Raw genomic sequence first — 19,421 nt, forward strand, 5'->3', positions numbered from 1 at the left:
GTTACAATAATTATTCTAATCACAATGGAAATTTATTCGAATTTATTGAGCAAACATACATCACTATTTAAATATTTCGACATATTTAAGTCACTCAAAATTTTTTCATTTCATCTTTTATTTTTCGATGTTATGTAACCACTCAATAAATATAAATAAATAATATCAATTATTTACGAGTATATCCAGTTATTCTTTTATTTAATTTTCTATTTTTATATGTATTGACATTTCTTCTCCGACATTTCAATTTCACGAAAATCAAATTATGTTTGTTAGTATTTAAATGCTTTTTTATATATTAATAAATAATTATCTTAAAATTTCATTAAAATGCATAAATCTAGTAGAAAAAAAAGTATTCGAAAGTTGTATTTATGTTGACAATTAAAACAAATATTTGGTTCAATAAATTTTAGCCACCATCTTGATGTCGCGCATCATGTCGAATGATTTAAAATGGAAACTTTTTACATTAAAATTTGATTTTATTAATTCTTTTAAGAATATCAAGTAATTTTTTTAAAAAATATCGTTTCTTCTTTTTACTTTCAATATTTCTTTAATTTTAATTCTTTTTTGACTAATTATTTAACCACTTCGTAGCATTCTAAGGTCATTTCAACATAATATAACTTCTATTTAACCTTGAAGATTTAACCGTACCACAATTTTATCAATAGATAGACTAAAAACTTTATGATAAAATAAGTTTCACCGAGTACAGTTGAATAAAGTTACTTGGAGTTTTTATCAACTACAAAAGTTCACTAAAATTGGGTTAATAAAATTTAATCTAAACGTCCGCCATTTTGAATTCTTCTATGATTAGAGTTGAAATTTTTTTACAAAATTTTTTTACCAGAAAGTTATCTTCCATCAAATTTTCGCTAATAAACTATTTCTATAGTTATAGAATTGATACATGTATTTATCAATCAATAAGTTCTTTAATTTTTGTTCAACGACAAATTATATTACATTGTAATATTAAAAAAGCGGCTTCTGTCGAAGAAACAACCTAGAATTAATAAATCAATCATAAATGTAAATAATAGTTTTTACAATTGAACTAATTTTAATAAAAAAAAATTTTTTTTCAGCATTGTATCCACAGACCGTAACATTTTACAAATTCATGTCAGTAATTAAATGCAGTAAAGTATTGGTACCTACTCTACTTGTCAACACTTGGGTATATATAATATATGTATAGTTATCTAGATATAGCCTAAGATACATCTAGAGAGCTCATTGACTTCACTTGGAAGAAGGACAGCAAATACAGATACAGTTGGAAAATGTGTGTGAATGTACATGTGCACTAGTCGCGTACGAAGAGTTGAAATGAGTGTCCAAGTCACAAGTAGTTTCCAACTCTGCCCAGTTACACTGTTCATCAACTCGATGACCTACGGAATACATGTATTATTATATTGTATTTTATGTAGGTAGACGTACGACTGTATGGTTGCAAGTATGTATATGTACATCTGGTAAACACAGCAGATAGACGACAACCCTACTATACCAAAACCTGCCTTGGATTATAGCAACTGGATACCTATTTTGATACCGTACAACTTGACTCTTCAATGGATGATCGTGGTAACAATAGCTTCTTTATATATATATATATATATATATATATATATATATATATATATATATATATATATATATATATATATATATATATATATATATATATATATATATATATATTATTTATTTGAGTTAGTCGTTATCTGTGATTAAATTCCTAAAATGTTATCACACCGACCCTATAAATTCAAACCTTAAAACTACATAACCACCATCCAATTTAAAATGATTAAACGGATAAAAAGTGATACGTTGGAATAAAGGAAATAAATTTAACTTTTATTTCATATTTTTCAGGTAATATACGCTGAGTAAAATATGTATATATATATATATATATACGATGACAGTCCTTGAATTTTACACGAAAAGCCTCGGGGAAGCCATGGTAGAAGCTTGCGTGCGTTTAAACTTCATATTGAATGATTACGTCGAAATTGCGTGGGGCTGAAAAACTTTTTTATGTAGGTCGTAGGAGTAAGGAAAAAAAATAATAAAACAAAAGTACAAAGACGTCTATTTAAATGAAAAGTAAATATAAATGACAAAGGTAACTATTTTAAATGTCGAATGTAGGTAACTAATTGTTTGAAGAACAGAGAATGATGCTCAGTTCTTTGATAAAGGTAGATGTAATTATTATTTTAACTATAATTATAAATAATAATAATAACGTAGTAAATGGAGTGTTAAATATTGTCTTGTGATTTTTTTGCTACAGATGATAGAGTTGATAACACGAATGTACACAGCTAGGAGCAATGTGTATATTTAATTATGCTATGGATGAAGCTATAAAAAGGATAACAGACATATAAAACGTGCGTGTATGAATATGGTGGCAAAAGTTGTCAGAGTGTTGAGTAAAGTACATAGACATAGTAAGTATGAAAGAGTCTCTCTGTGCTGTGTGTGCTGTGTGCTCTGTACTCTGTTCTCACTTCTCAGTACTCTGGCATAGAACGACGACATGAAGCAAATCGATTGCGTGGCAGAACTGTGTAGAGAAATAGTGTAAGCGTTTGATTATACATCCATGCATGCATATTGGTCTCTACACTACTACTACTACTAATTCTAGTGCTGATAACGCTTAGCATTTGTCATTCCGCAGGTAGGAACATCGTAGCGTATCGGCGTTCGCAGCTAATATATACACGGACATATATTTATGTATTTGTGTATGTGTATTTATATTATTACAGTGTAAGACATGTTGGAGCATGAGAGCCCCTGATATTGCGAATATCCACATCTTTGTTGCACACCCACGCCCACGTACTTTATCTTTATCGTGTAGCTGTGTCTTTTTGAGTGTGTTGATGGAGAAGGACGCCGACGGCGACGGCGTCGAGGATGGTATTGAGAGCGGTGGCGAGGAGACTAAAGAGAACGGGGACTGAAAAGATCGGAACTCTACGGCCGGTCAGTAGCTCCCTGGCAGTCGGAGTGCGTGGCTGTTTCAAGTCAACCAACTTGTTGATAGTGATGATAAGTTTAGGATTTAAAAAACGTTGACTACCTGATTGTCTATTATAAGATACTTTTTAATATAATATTTTTTTAAGGTGACAACTTATAAGTTATCTGTTTTATTTTCAGTGGTTTTAATATTTTTATAAAAAAATATATATTATTTATAAATAAATGATAAGTTTTAAAAAGTTTGAGGATACTGAAAGAAGGAAGAAACGAGGATAGTGATTTATCATGCCGAGTACTCGCGAGCAGATCGATTCAGCCGAGTAGTCGAGGACATGAAAATCGCGACGCCTGGACGTCGAGTTAAATTTCACCAGTGTCTATCCGTTGCCACGCCCGCGATAACACTGTCATTAAATCCGATGACAAATGGACCGTGGATGGACACGGGTGGGCCGATGTGGAGACATACTATCGGTGGATGAACAATTCTAATAGGTAAGTAATATATCGATACCAGTAGCATGCTACTCATAAATTACAAGTCATACCAATAATATAGATTGCTGCTGATGATGATGCTAATAATTATAATTGCTATTGACAATTGTTATTTCAATTATAATTATAATTACCATTATGCTATTAGTATGCATGACATGACAACTGTATAATAGATAATGATATTGGTGTTATTGTAATCAGGTTAACGTTTAAATTGACACTCGGCCGAGTTGATGCAAACGAGCAGGTTGAAGAGCCGTTGGATGGAGCGATGAGCGCTGCCCCCACCCGGGGCCAATCGCCCCGACGTCAGAGACGCCACCGACATCGTCATCGTCACCACCAGCATCGACGCCGGCATCATCACCTGAAGAACAATAATAATAGTAATAACCACAATAACAACCACCCGCACGACAACAACGACCACGACGGCGCATTTCACGAACAGTGTCGGTACTCCTCAGACTGCCCGGAAACTCAAGTGGATACTCTTGGTGTTGAAAATTGTAAACAACCTTACGAAGAAGGTGAAACACGTCCGAAAGTAAATCCGATTTTTTTGTGGGCTTTGCAGCGAGAACAAAAAATAGTTGAAGTACGCTGTGAAGATTATGACAAGAGGAACAGAATAAAACTTACTAAAACTCCTTTCGGGTGGAGGTCAATACCAAGAACTTCTTCAAGTATTTATAATTCTTGCCGATGTTCTAGTGGATCCAATTATTCTGTCAATAAAGATAAGCCTGCGTCCTCTTCGCCTTCAATCACCTCGAGCTGTGTACCCTGTTCGATGTCGTTGAAAAGTTCGTCATCCTCGCCCTCGTCTTACTCGGAGTCAACCTCATTTTCCTCCAGGTCATCGACGTCTTACATGCCGAGTAAAAGTAAAGACACGTGTGTGGTTCCGGAAGTCAGAAGAAAAGAATCTAAACGATGTCTTGCTGTCAGATCTCATTATCACGATCGAGTTTCAGATGACGAGAGTGACGCTACTCGAAGTTCGTGTAGAAACTCGAGGATAAGTTTTGATTTATCCTACGATGATCACAACCACGAAGAAGAAACTGACGATCGAGATGACGATTACGAGGAACGTGAGAGGTTTGACGATCACGATGTTCATGACGGTGATTACGAGTATGAAGATACACAGCACGAGAATTCGAAATTTCTTACTCTTTCCTGCGGGAGAACAACACTTGGGTTAATTGATTTAGAAGAAGTGCAAAAAGATTCGTTGCTTCAGCCGCGTGTTGTTTTGGAACCACTTAATCCCGCAAGATATCGGTTTAGTAGTTTGATTGAGAATTCTAAGTTGAATGATGACATTGAGATGGTGGTGGAGGATGACGAAGTGCTGGATCAGCAGATAGAAAGTGTTAAAGATATTAATAAAGACAATAAAAATAAAAATAGTACTGAGGGTGGTAAAATTGATGTTAATTCTGTTTCTGTTTCGGTGGTGAGAGCTGAAGACACCGAGGAAGAAATAGAAGAAATAGAGGACGATATTAAAGATAACGAGGAGCTTGATGATGAAAACGCTACGGTATTTGAGTACGACGACCGTGATTCTGTGGAGATGATGGACGACGAAGAGCTTCACGAGCGCGATGACGACGTACTTGGTCCGGATGATAAGCTTCCGGAGACTGGATTCTACCAAGTTACGAGAAATGTTCCGACGAATAAAATACCAGAGACCTGTCTCGAAGACGACATCGTTGAGGAAGACATCGACGAAGTGCAAGAGGATGTTAAGATTATTAACCACAAACCACGAGTACCTGGAAGCATTCCTCTGCCGGATCTTAAGCCTATTAACGACTCTCTTGAAAAGCCCCGTTTTCCTAAAATGTTGCAGATAACTCGAACGTGCTCGCAACAAGTACCTCCGAGTCCTCCGTGCTCTGTGACCTGCTCCGAAGACGCGTCGCGGCCAGACCTGGTGAGAAATGTGACGCCTTCGGTACCTGAGAAACGTCGGCGTGAAGCTCCGGATTTGATTGAAGTCAAGCCGACCGAATGGAGAAGACGAGAAGCTCCGAAACCAGCTAATCAACTCAGGGAATTAATAAGAAAATCCGGTGGATCTATTCCGGATCCTCTTCTCGTCCCGCGAGATCGGCTGTCGAGTCTAGCTGCCGCGCCAGCGATAGAAATACCCAGGTTGCTTATCACCAGGCCAGAGTTAAGACTTCCTGAGGCTTTGTCTCATCCTGAACTTCTCTCCGATCCCGATATATTAGTAATCTCACTGTCGCATCTCCAGCAAGTGTTGGATGCTGTCCCTGATTCCCGTTACCGTGTGCCAGAAGATAAAAATTTTAAGTCTAATAATCGTTATCAGCAGGGGTACCAGCAGCAACTTCAGAACCACCAGCATAGTTACAGTAGTAGTAATAATAATAATAATAATAATAACAAAAATCAAAATTCCTACTCCTCGCTACCGACTAATTCCGAGAAGAAAAGATTGTCTTGCAAGCCAATAGGAAGTCTGATGCCAGCACCAATGGACTTGTCCCGACACTCGTCCTCGTCTGTAACTCCAGGCCAAAATTCCATTCTGAGGGTACGGAGTGGCCTTCTCAGACAGGAATCTGAAGTAACATCAACAGCACGAATTCCTGGGGACGATTCACGTTTATGGCATCCACTTTTTGGCTGCAGGTATTATTATTATTATTCATTATCATTACTACAACTAATTATAGTAATTACAGGTCTTTCCATATGTTTATACAATAATTTACAAAGTATATTGCTATAAAGAATTATGTAGAATGAAGAACGCGTGCGCAACATGAGGAAAGTTAGCTTGGCTCGATCGATTCCCCTCTTTCTCTTTCTCAAAACCCTCTACCCTCTACATCTACTTCGAACTCTATAACACAACATACACTAGTGGCTGCACAGGAGCTTTCATACTCAGCTTGAGGCTAAATATTCCACCTCTCTGTCTATATACAACTGTGCTTCATCAACCCTCTCTGTATATTACATACTATGTCTTTCTTCTTCTTCTTTCTTAAACTTTCTGCAATTGATACCTGTCTACTTTCCTTGTCGTATTTCTCCTCCCCAGAGATTTTTATCCAAGGGATGGGAGTAAGGATAGGGATCGAGCGTAACGCTTCATTCAAACATATATACCAATATACTTTAGGAGTTTGTCATCAATGTTATCCGGATGTACTGCAGATGTCTTCGTTTACGTGTAGACAATGTTTTATTATTTTTAGTTTAAAAGTCTTGAACAAAGACTATATAGCTATAGACTACTTACTACCCAGTAAGGAAAAAGTTCGATCGGCAATTTATGTTTCATGTTTTCCAGGGTTCCCTCGAACATCATTTATATTTAACGTTAACGTACAATACAACTAACAGCTATAGCTTGCAATGTTAAAGTTCACACGGTTGCTTTGTTATACAAAACTTTAGCTTCTTTGTTTTCTTTCAAGGCTTTATGAATATTTTATTTTTGAGGAATAGCTAATAGGATTTATTCATATTTTATTAATACTTTGTAATAGATCAAAGAGCGTTAACTTTAGTCTACTAGTTTATACTTTTGTTAATTTAAAAGCTTGCACAATAAGATTTTTTTAATCAATTTTTATTTTTTTTATTTTTTTAGGCAAAAAAATCCAGACAAAAGTACTGCTAAGCTGCATCAACCCCAAGACGACAGACTTCATGCTGGTAATTATCAACAGCAATCTCAGGACACTTCTTCCCATAGAGTGTCTTGGCACAGAACAACTTTGGCGTCCTGACGGTTAATGGATAGTAATTTTATAAATAATAAACAGCCTGCTAATAAGACAAAGAGAGCCAGTCAAACTCAAGTGCAATAGTAGTCAAAAAAAATAAATATGATGATGATGATAATTGTAGTGCAATACAATACAATAGTGCGTGTGTGGTGAATAAGAATTGATAAATCAAAGGGAGGTTATGTTATCTTGGTTAATTTGACTATCAAGGATTTTTGTTTGATTTAAATTATTATGTATAATATTCTATATAATATATTGTATAGCATGGTTTTATTTTTCACTTACTGTCACTTAAAAGGTTCCCGTGTAACCCACGCGGTAATAGTAAATCGTTAACTCTTAAGAGAGTAGTTGCGTGTTGGGATTTACCGGAGAGTATCGATTTCGGTGCATTGACCCACCGGAATGAAATAAGAGAATGTAATACAATATACAATACCCGCAGAACTGATAGAAAAATATTTATATCAGTAAGACTTTAAGTTTCTTACTTAAAAGTTAATAACTGTCTTTTTATGATTTTAATTAATCCCTTTGTCGATTGCAGGCCTGCGTTAACCAAATGCATATATTAGCGTAGCTTAATCAGTAAATAATTGTATATTAATTAGTTAATTAATCAATTATATGAGTTATTAATTGATTGATTTATTATATTCGATTTCTATTCCAGACTATTTATATCTAAGGGTGATCATTGAAACGATTAAATGTTGGATTTGACACTCGAATTTGTGATAGATTAGTATTTGTTGTTGAATTTTCATTTTTTAAATTACACGAAAATTGTTGATCATTATTTTTTTCTTTATTGATTGAGTAATTATTAGTTACTTGTAACTAAAATTTGTTTTGTTTTAAATTTCACTGTTTTTCTTCGCTAAATAGTTATTAAATTAATTTATAAGAAAATTTTTAATTAAATAGTCTTTGCTTTAATTGATTTAAAGAAAAGTATAAATTTTTATAAATATATTTCTTCGAATTATTTTAAAAGTTATGTTTTGTTAAACTTTTAAATTCTTATCTTGGACTTTACACGGTTAAAGGTAAATTTTTTTTATTATTTTCAAAGTTTTCTCATGTAGAAAAAAGTTTATGTACATTTTTTCTTACTCTTACATAATTTTTATGGCATTTTAATTCAATATCAAAGTAGATAAATTCTTGTAAGAAATTTTATTTCTCAGTTAATTTATTTCTCTTATATTTTTTTACCTTGCATAATTTTTCGCAATGTTTCAATTTAAAATCTCAAAAATTATATTTCATTATTTATTAAAAATTAAAATAATCCTATAAAACTATGTGACAAAAATTAATTTATTATTTAAGTGTAAATAATGTTTTTAAAAATAATTTCATTAAATGTGGGATCAAATTAAATAATTTATGCTGGATAAATTAAAATATTCTTTCGTTATGAAAGAAAATTATAAAATCAAATCCATGTAGGTTTTTTATAAATTTCTTCTTTGTAATTATAATTATTAATAACATATTTTTTTTTTTTTTTTTTTTTTTTTTTTTTTTTATCGAAGCAGGGAGTTTGTAATAATAATTATAAAAATAATAATAATTGTAATAATAATAATAATATGTTTCGTGCCCTGATGCATAGAATTATTTCCTATGCCGGTGCTAATTAACTTTTGTGTAGTTATCATTTGAATTTATTATTCAATAGTCTACAATGTAGACGGTTTAAAAAAGATTATAAAAATAATTATTCACGTGCAATATCTTTCGTAGTCAATGATGTAACAACACGAGAGTAAAAATGGAAGATTATAATAAGTAATAAATAAATAAATAAATAAAGAGAAGAAAAAATTGTAGATATCCTTTTTAGATAGGCGACAAAATATTTGTATTTATATTTATGTATTTGTATCACTAAAAAAAAAAAACTGTAAGAACAATTAAAAAAAGAAATACAATTAGTATCGCTAATAATTAGAATTTTTATATTTTATCTTGTCTTAACATAATTAAATATCAAAAAGACTATAAATAATGAAGAAATAAAAGGGACCGTAACAAACAATATCGTTTTATTTTTAAAAACTGATAATTAAAATAAAAAAAGATAATTGAATTATGTTGTTGAAAAATAAGTTATCGAAAAGCTGTTTGTTTATTTAATGATCAAAAATAATAAGTCTGGTTCATAAAAACTTATAAATTATCAAAATAATTGTACATGTACGTTATCAGGTATTAACAAAGTTAAAACAGCGAATAATAAGTGAATTAAAAACAGTAACAAGATAAATTAGATGTGAAAAACTTGATAACAAATGCACATTATAAATAAGTTATTTTCTTTTGTCATTAATTATATAATTATTATTAACTATATTTATTATTATTTAGTGATTGTAATAATTGTTTATAATGAGAAGAAGAATTGTATTAAATATTTATCATTATTCATTAAATAAATCATAATGGTCACTATTAATAATTTTGATCTTTCAAAGTTTTATTATTTTTAACTTTCAGTGCGTAAAAGTTTCGCGGCTATTATTTGTTATCTTAATTTTTATTGCATAATTGAGTAATAAACTTGGCAAGTATGTAAAGATAAAGTTAGTTAAATAAAAATGAAAGGAAAAAATATTACGAAATAAAATTTCTAGTTTAAAATTTTTAATTGTTATGAATAATACAACGTATATTTTCACTTTTGTAGTCAATTATAAATAATAAATAAATAAATAATGTAATTATTGATTACTATTTATTGATTTTTTATTTTAGTTAGAAAATTTCGATTTTATTTTCTGGTTTTATGGACAAATTTTTTTTTAATGAGCTTCTATGAGCTAAAAATTTCAAACCGTCAAAAATTTCATTTGAAAAATTGTCATGTTTATGGTTTCTAATGTGTCAATATTGTTATTATTAACAATAATACAAAAATAGTATTAGTTACCTTTAGTTCATAAATACTTAGGTAGTGTCCACAATAGCTGAGATTGATAACATATATTATTAAAAGATTTATCAAAAATAGTAATCGTTCAATCAATAATTTCAACGGTATTAATAAGATTTTAAAAAATATGCAAATTTAATCTTTTTATTCAGTTGTTTTTCATAATATTTATCATTGATACTAAAATTAACAGACGTCTGGTAATTTTTATGATTTTAATTTAGCAAATAAATTATTAAATTATTGTAATAAAAAAAAAAATTGCATTCATAATTTTTTTGAAATTTCTACATTTACTATTTTTAGAAAATATCGGCTTGGAAACACAAAAATAAATCTGGAAATCGGTTGACCGTGCAGGCCAACCCTAGAACTTCCCACTAAGTTTGAATTTAAAACACCTTAAAATGCGTTTTTTGGTTAATATATTTGCTCAAAACACCGTTTTCACATTTTAAGCTCTTCGAGCTCATATTGTCTTTTTCCTATTTTCTTTTTTAAAAAAGCATTCGACGCAGTTTTTTAAGCACAAAAAGAAAACGTATAGGTTTATATTGATTGGTTGACAAATCTTGAAGATAATTTTTAAAAAAACACCGACAAACAAAATTTTATGAATTTTCAATTTTCAATTTTCTCAGCGGGAAGTTAAAAATTTCAAATTTTTTTAGCGGGAAGTTAAAAAAATGTAATTGTTTAGTTCCACTATCATCTAGTTTTTTAGTATCAAAAATTAAACAAAGTATTTTTTAGTAATCTGTAACGTTCTGAAAATTTGAGTTTTTCCAGTTGAACGTTTGTATACTTTTAAACTCCAGACTGGCCTCGTTAGACAATCGATCGATCTAGGGCCTATTGCTAACTCTCTCTTTTTTTAAAATGATTTTAACGAGATTTTTGTTTGAATAAGAAATAATCAAGTTGACTCATTGTTAATATATTGTAAAAACTTAAATTTGAGTCAGTCAGTCTCTGAACATAGTCCGGGGCCTAAGGTATTTGTCGGCTGACAACCTGCTCTGCATCTCCAGATTTAGTACAATAGAATTTATAGTATAATAATTAAAAGTGCGAACGTTGCATCTCAGGTTACCCTAACTAGAGAAGTTGTCGGAGCTCTGATCTCACGAATTTAGACTCGAGTTCGGTGACTCTCTTATAAATAAGATTTCTAGAACTTTGCTGACTATGAACTTTGCTTACACAGTAGCAATAATTTAAAAATATTGAAATTATATTTTGAATTTAACCTTTAATTTTTCTAATCTTTCCAAAATTGGCCGGAACCTCACAAATCATTTTTTTTCTTCCTATTCATCAAGAAAAAAATTTCAAAAATGCTAATTTTTTGATTAAAAATAATTTTTTCTTAATTTTCTGTTTTTGCATGTATAGTAAAGACAAAAACACTCGAGATAGCTGAACTTATAACACATTTTATTAGCGATTTCGTTGGACATAAAATATTTGTTAACATTTGACAGCATAATACAAATATTCATGATTATTATTGTAAATCCGTCATGAAATAAAATAATTAGTGAATTAATGTTTAAAAATTAGAATTTTTTGAATTTGAATGCTAAGAAAACCTAAAAAATTACCTAATACTGAATTTAATGAAAAAAAAGTTTGGAAAATCCAAAAGTGCACGCCTCATAACGCTCATTCATTTTTTAAGAAAAAATAAATTGTGGAACTGATAAAAAAAAAGAAAATTATAATTAAGTAATTTCTTACAGAGTATTTTTTTTTTTTTTAAATATCAGCGCCCTTTTTTCTTGTTATATGCGCACGCAGTCTAAAAAAATCTAGCTTTATCAAGTGGCGCCATAGTTTTCACGTGACAAATAAGAAAAATTCGTTTGTCTTTGTACGGTTATATCGTAATAAATTTTAATAAAAATTCAATTTAAAAAAAAAAATACGTAAACTAGGCTACTGATATGAAATACGGACCCAGTTCATCGCATTCGTAAACTAATAAAAAAAGTCCGGTCTTGAAATATCAATTTGTTCGGGAGTAATCATTGGTACATCCAAAATGGGGTGACATCCGGACGTCCACGTAAAATTTTTTTCAAAACGTTTTTTTTTCAAAATAGCTACATGAAATGATTTAAAAAAGTAAAAGATGGTTTAATTTAAGTGTTTTCTCCGTGTACATCTACTTATATTATTGTATAAGTGTAATATGGTTGTGATAGAGACATTTAAAGATCACAAAATTGCTTGACCTTGACGAGTCGAGTATAAAGCACAACCTCACGCGCTTCGCGCTATGAGGCGTGCAATAAAAAAAAATGAATTTATTGTTTTTTCAATTTTTCACATTCCCAATTTAAAAAAAAAATGATGACTTTAAACAACAAAATCTCAGGTTTCCGCTAATTTTGTTATATTCGATGATATCACAAAAGTCGTTGATGCTTGACGCGGAAATTCACTAGAATTTAATGAAAATTAAGTTAGTCGACATCTAAAAATTTTTATATTTTCTTTATTGAAAAATTATGACAACAAATAAGAAAAAAAAATTTCATTTGTAAAAGACTTGAATAATTTTGAGTGCAATTTTTAAAACATATTTTTTTGTTCCAATTTAATAAATAAAAAAAAATTAAAAACATCGGCTAACTTTAGTGTTGTTAGAATTTAAATTATTTAATTTGATTGATATTAACTATTAAATAATGAATTTTGTTATTTATATTTCAGTAACCATTGTAGCTCATAAATTTAAATATAGTCTTTTCTTTAAACAAACAACGAACAAAACTAACTTTGTCAACTCTTTTCAGAAACTATAAAAATACTTGAATAAGTTAGTTACCCGACAACTGAACCTTTGTGATAACTGACAAAAGAAATGCAATAAGTTTAATTCCCTTCAAAAATTTTCTTAGTAACATACATATTCATTGTCGTAAAACATTTTAAAAAAGTTATAAATTGTTAAAAAAGAATAAGATCATAAAACCAAACAAACCGACAAACTATTTTCGTTTCATAAAAAATAAGTAATAACTTATTAAAATAATATTTAACAATTAAATAATGTTTCATATTTAATTAAAGAATAATATTTCATATTTTTTTTATTGAAAAATGTAGTAGTCTATTTCTTTAGTTTAATAATTTATTCAAGTTATAACTATACTCTTTACAATATTCGAATGAAGTTAATAAAGTTTCACAATAATCAATCAATCCCGTAGAATATAGCTATCAGTAAAACGATACAATAGATTAAGTTCGTGTATAAGTATTAATGTCAAGATGGTACTCCGCGGTTACAATAATACGATACGTTAAGTAAAGGAAAATATGATAAGTGTAGTAACCCGTAGATGTGTGTATCTCAGAGGCTGGGGAAAGTCTGTCTCGTGCCCCTTGACTCTTGAGGGTGTTAGCCTTTGCTAACACTTAGCGTTGTTCTTGGGGTCCCGTTACGTCATGAGTCCCTTGAATGCCGGGGAAGGGATTTTATGGCCCAAAGAGTACGGTGGTTGACGCAAAATTTCCGAGAGTGGAAAAGTACTCCCACAAAAAATTATTACAAAAAAATTTTTTTTTAATTTTCATTTAAAAAAAACTTGAAGAACTACAAGTGAAATTTTTAAAAAATATTTTATAGTTATAATCTAATAAATTAAAAAAGAAAAATAAATAAATAAAAAATTTCACATGCAGAAGATTTGAAAAACTCCAAATGGAATTTTTAAAAGAAAATCAAAAAAATTTTAAATGTCTACTGATTTCAGTATCATAACGTATTGTATTTAATCACTGTTCATCATTGAAAAATAGTCCGTTAAACGAAATTTTTTTCATTTCTTTGATTCAATCTTATAGTTTTCAATAGTAAATTCAAATTAATAGATAAATAAACAGATTTAAATAAATTCTGGATTTTAGATGACTACAACTTACATCCTAATCCGAAATTATTTTCCTGATAGCCATCAGCGTTTTCTTAGAAAGTAATTGACTTTCAGCAGTTACAATTAACTTAAGTTAATTTTTAATTAATAAGTTAGCGGTAATTCTTCACTGAATAACAGTTGTAATGACATTAAACTTAGCAGTCACTTAACCATTTTTTAATTTTTTTTAACAAATAGACTTTTTCATTTTTTCCAAAAAATTATTTTTAAAAAATTGCATTTTTTATTTTTTTAAATTCCTACATGTCAATTTTTTTCTACTTTTTTTTTGTCATAATTTATTTGTTAAAAAAATTCTTAAAATTATCAAATAACTGTTAAATTAATTTTCATACAGTTGTAAGCAAATTGACGAAAATCTACGGCTGTAATTTGAATACGAGTTAATAATCAAACTTGTAGTTAAATTTCCTTTCAACTTTACTACAACTTGACTGGAATACTTGCACAGCAATGATACTGAAGTTAACTGACATCTGTCAATTTTTTACGTTCTTATAAAAAATTAATTACAGTAATAAAAATGCTCTTCATTAAAAGATGAAAATTGAATTAGCCGACATTTAAAAATTTTTAGAATTTTTTTTTATTGAAACAATTATTACAAAAAAATAAAAAATTTCATTTGTAAAAAACTTTAAAAACTGTAAGTGCAATTTTTAAAAAATATTCTTTTATTCTACCTAATTGAATTATTAAAAAAAAATCAAAAAATTAAAAACGTCGGCTAACTTTATATTAGTATTATCACTAAAAGTCTGTTTTACCACAAGCGGGTCCGTAACATTTGACAGTTACTTTAAAAAACCTAGTAACATATAGTGAGAAACAATAGTCCCCAGCGCACTGCAGGTACCACAGTAAAAAGAAGTAAGTAACCTCTCAGTCGAGAAAAAGCAGCTCTAGAAATTGCGCATCAAGGTCCATGCGCATCAAGAAAAGATAATGCTCGACGTAAGTCGAGTAAGTGCACCAACAAATTTGGAAACAACAACCGAGACACCGGAGGAAACACCAGACAAGATGAAGATGGCAGACGGCTCAGCAATAATACGTCGGAACAGACCCGGAACCAAAGCTAAGGTCAGAAACTAACCGACTATTTTCACTCAAACCTAGGTCACAACACATCCACTAGAACGGCCATTAAGACTTTTATTTAACGCTTCAATTAACACTTTCACTCTATTTGCTAGCAATCGCCAAGCTGTGAGCGAATTATTTTTTTTCGTCCAGAAATCTCATATAAAAGTCATACGTCAAACGAAAATAATTCATGGGAATTTTATAAATCGATTTATGACAGCTTGCTCGTTGCTCCATCTTCATCACACTTAAAATGACACCTACACCTTACTCATGTCAATTAAACCAATCGGCCATTTATTTTATTTATTTATTCACGTACTATAAATAATTAATACTAATGATGATATTATTTTGACAGGATTTTTGCCGATGGCCTGATGAACCCTTCGAGGAAATGGACAGCACGCTGGCCGTCCAGCAGTACATACAACAAATGATCAGACGGGACCCAACTAACATAGATCTGATTTTAAGTATGCCAGAAGCACAAGACGAGGGAGTCTGGAAGTACGAGCATCTCCGGCAATTTTGCATGGAGTTAAATGGTCTGGCAGTAAGACTGCAAGAAGACTGCGATCCTCTGTCTTGTACGCAAATGACAGCTACTGAACAATGGATATTTTTATGTGCTGCTCACAAAACACCTAAAGAATGTCCTGCTATTGATTACACACGACATACTCTTGACGGAGCGGCGTGCTTGCTCAATAGCAATAAATATTTTCCAAGTCGTGTTAGTATTAAAGAATCATCAGTCGCTAAACTTGGATCTGTCTGCCGTCGTGTCTACAGAATTTTTTCACACGCTTATTTCCATCATCTTACGATATTTGACCCGTTTGAGCACGAGACTTATCTGTGTCGAAGGTAACATTTTTATTTTTTATTTATTGTTATTACTCATCGATTTATTGATTTGTGAAACATTTAAATGTTAAACTTTAATATTTTTTTAAGGTTCACGGCTTTCGTTACTAAGTATAAACTAATGTCAAAAGATAATCTTATTGTTCCGATATTGAAAGAAGATGGTACAACGGAAAGTGAAGCATAGAACTCAACTGTACAAAGAATCTGTCATAATTACAATTGTCAAATTTGATAAATTATTTTATTTGACTTATTGGACATTTGAAGTTTATTGACAATTTAACTCTAAATTTTTTATCTTCATATTTTTAAGCGTTCGTTTTTGTTTTACTAATTAGAATAATTCAAGGTATTACGTTTATTTTATTTTATTAGCTGAAAAAACAGTATTTTTAAATTCTTTTCATTATACTTATATCTCAATAAATTTTTAGCATTTATTATTTAATTATTAGACTACAGTATAGTTGATAAAAAAATGAATAAAACCGAATTAATTCTAGATAATTTTTCACCAAAATAAAATGTTTATTAGTTATTCATCAACAAAATTATCAATTGACATTTTAGTTACATTAAAATGTTTATTGTATTTTAATTCAACGTCAAATATATTTAATTCATTTCATTAGTTCAAATATATGCAAATAGAAAACTAATTTACAATTTTTTTGACAAAAAATTCTAAAGAGTTAATTATATTACTTAAATTTTTCTACTTTTTATTTAATAATTGTATAAATATAAAAAAAAATTGAAAGTGGTAGTTCAATACTCGAATACTAGAGATTTTCATTTAATAATTTTTCGTTAGATCTTTCTACTACTAAAAACTGTTATACTTACTTTCAAGATGCATTTTAAAATTCATGTATAATTAATTTCAGCGGTGTGAAAATACAAATTTTTTTTTTTTCAAATAATAAATTTAGTTTTTAAGTTTTTCCACTGCCATTAAAACCAAATGCATCTAAAGTAAAAAAAAATTATTGCTTGAATTCCAGTGATATCAATATGACCAAAATATTTGATTTAAGTGTATGAAGATAAAAATTTAGTATCAAGTTAAAAATAGAAGAAAAAAAAGTAAATCTCGAAAAGACTTGTAAAGTCGTAGATTTAAATTTATAATCTCAAATTTTCAAGGGACATTTTAAAATTATGAATTACAAGTTTATTTTACATATAATGTGGATTATTAATATTATTGATGAATTAATTATTGAACAAATGCAACTAACGAAAGGCTTATAATATGTCTGACTGATGAATAAATTTAAAAGGTATGAGACTATTATAATAAATAACAAATCGTTAATACCTTTCACTTTTATAATATATATTATATATAAATATTTATTAATATTAATAATTAACGGATAATTTGAGTTTAATCGTACATACTTTTTATATTCGTAAATATCTATGTGTCAGTTGCTAATTCAAAAGAAAAATAATGAATTCATGAAATGATTTTTTTTTTTTTTTAAGTGATACTATCAGCGATTGAGTATAATGTAACTATTAATAAATGGAATCAGTGCATTTGAGTTTAAATAAGCTTTAATATTGTTAAATAGACTCAGATGTTAAAATTTTATAAACGAGGAAATAATTTGTGTGAATTTGAAAAATATTATTGAAAATAATTTATTAACTAATAAAGCAACTAAAGCTAACTAATTAAAGAAGAAATAATGATTAATTAAATTAATGAATTATAGAGTAAAAGTAAGTAAACTTATATGACCTAGCTGAAGTAATAATAATAATAATAATAATAATAATAATAAAAGTAATAATAAACAAAGTGTTATAATACAAACCAATTTATCCATCGTAGCTAAAATTGTAACGCTCTCTTATTGCGTCAGTGTAGATTTAATTATTATTTAATTACTGTAACTTTTAATTTGACAATTGTTTTTACGCGGCACTATTCTTGATATCATTAGTAAAAATTGCGAAGCAATGTACGTGCCCAATGTTTCACTGCCGATAAATTTCAATTTTGTTTTTTATTTCTTTTCGTGTTTTATATTTTCAAAAATTACATTCTTTGCATTCAGTGTACATAGACTGTAAATAAAAATTGCTGGCTACTGACGTTAATAATAAGAGTGAGTTGAAAACAAATGCTAAGTAAGCAAAATTATATTATAAAAACTTTATCTAGTGTAATTATTTCATTGGTATATACTCTTATTAAATAAAACAAATAAAATTTTTACGAATTTCACGAGGTTCTTATTTGAAGAACCCCAGAGGCACAAAAAAAATTGTTTATTTTTTTGATAAGTCTCATTTAATCAAGCTAAATTATTAATCGTAAGTTTAAATTTAATTAAAGATTACTTAACATTATTTCCTTGAGGATTATGAATTACGTAGACTACGTAACTACTATCATAAAGACTATTAAGCAAAACAAAAAAAAAAAAAAAACTGGATTTTATTGACATTTCTTCATTCTTCAATGAGACGCAAACTCACTGGGATCTTCTGAAAATTTTGTTTCAATTAATGCCTTCTTTGTTTGACTTCACATTATTTTTCATTTTTAAGATAATATCTGTCCTTTATAAGGTAAAGGCTCCAAATATTGACCAGTTTAGATAAAATGAACGTAAATAGATTATTTGTAAATTTATTGAAAGAGATTATGAGTTAAAAAGAGTGTTTGCTTTTTTATTGTTTTAACTTACAAACTATAATACTTTTGTTAATAAAATACATAATAATAAACATTTAATTGTAATAATTAACGTTACAACCGAATATTGACTATTACGCACTAAATATTGACCACCTATGTTCCAAATACTGACCAGTAGTATTATGCTCACTAGACTTATGTATGACATTTTTAATATATAATAGTTTCGACATTAGGTAATTTATTCACTGACATGACCATAAGTTCGGTATTGTTGTTGGATAATTTACAACACCAATTGTCGACCTAAGTGTTAATTCAATTATTAACATGGTTTTTTATTCTGATGACTAATTTTTACAATTTTCTGACATTAGTACACAAACATTTTTTTTTTTTTATTATAACAACTACATATATTTATGTGCATGCGCAAATTTTTATTTCAAGTGTGATAAAAATTGATAATTACGTTTTAAATGTAAAATTGAATTACTAGACTTTTCCAAGTCAAGTTATGCTACCTAGTCAATATTTGGTTCTTTTAACCATGATCATGAATCTACCAGACTTTAAGTTTTGGAATAAGAGAAAAAAAG

The 19,421-nt window shown here is 29.3% G+C and overlaps 2 protein-coding genes across 3 annotated transcripts; both read left to right on the forward strand.

Annotated features, from left to right (window-relative positions):
- Positions 1-1,325: 1,325 nt before the first annotated feature.
- LOC123266349 (probable serine/threonine-protein kinase kinX) lies at positions 1,326-18,400 on the forward strand. 2 transcript variants are annotated; one of them, XM_044730582.1, is made up of 6 exons: positions 1,326-1,608; positions 1,903-2,155; positions 2,327-2,719; positions 2,811-3,525; positions 3,733-5,958; positions 17,927-18,400. In XM_044730582.1, exons 4-6 carry the CDS (start codon positions 3,509-3,511, stop codon positions 18,060-18,062), a joined length of 2,379 nt encoding a protein of 792 aa, XP_044586517.1. In that variant the 5' UTR covers positions 1,326-1,608; positions 1,903-2,155; positions 2,327-2,719; positions 2,811-3,508; the 3' UTR covers positions 18,063-18,400. The 2 variants fall into 2 exon arrangements, with proteins under 2 accessions (XP_044586517.1, XP_044586516.1); XM_044730581.1 differs by lacking the exon at positions 17,927-18,400 and adding an exon at positions 7,178-7,743 and having other exon boundaries at positions 1,332-1,608; positions 3,733-6,207.
- LOC123266350 (MOB kinase activator-like 4) lies at positions 15,060-16,419 on the forward strand. The gene is made up of 3 exons (XM_044730583.1): positions 15,060-15,290; positions 15,655-16,163; positions 16,254-16,419. The coding sequence occupies exons 1-3, from the start codon at positions 15,153-15,155 to the stop codon at positions 16,348-16,350; spliced, it is 744 nt and encodes a 247-aa protein (XP_044586518.1). The 5' UTR covers positions 15,060-15,152; the 3' UTR covers positions 16,351-16,419.
- Positions 18,401-19,421: the final 1,021 nt, after the last annotated feature.

This window comes from Cotesia glomerata, linkage group LG5 (genome assembly GCF_020080835.1).
Source record: "Cotesia glomerata isolate CgM1 linkage group LG5, MPM_Cglom_v2.3, whole genome shotgun sequence".
Taxonomy (NCBI): domain Eukaryota; kingdom Metazoa; phylum Arthropoda; class Insecta; order Hymenoptera; family Braconidae; genus Cotesia; species Cotesia glomerata.

What these genes read in the sequence shown, in the direction of transcription:
- LOC123266350 (XM_044730583.1), top strand. Translation starts at nt 15,153, where the DNA reads ATGCTCGACGTAAGTCGAGTAAGTGCACCAACAAATTTGGAAACAACA. An exon ending in GACCCGGAACCAAAGCTAAG is followed by an intron (nt 15,291 to 15,654) that starts GTCAGAAACTAA and finishes TTATTTTGACAG; the next exon opens with GATTTTTGCCGATGGCCTGA. An exon ending in GAGACTTATCTGTGTCGAAG is followed by an intron (nt 16,164 to 16,253) that starts GTAACATTTTTA and finishes TATTTTTTTAAG; the next exon opens with GTTCACGGCTTTCGTTACTA.
- LOC123266349 (XM_044730581.1), top strand. An exon ending in CATCCACTTTTTGGCTGCAG is followed by an intron (nt 6,208 to 7,177) that starts GTATTATTATTA and finishes TTATTTTTTTAG; the next exon opens with GCAAAAAAATCCAGACAAAA.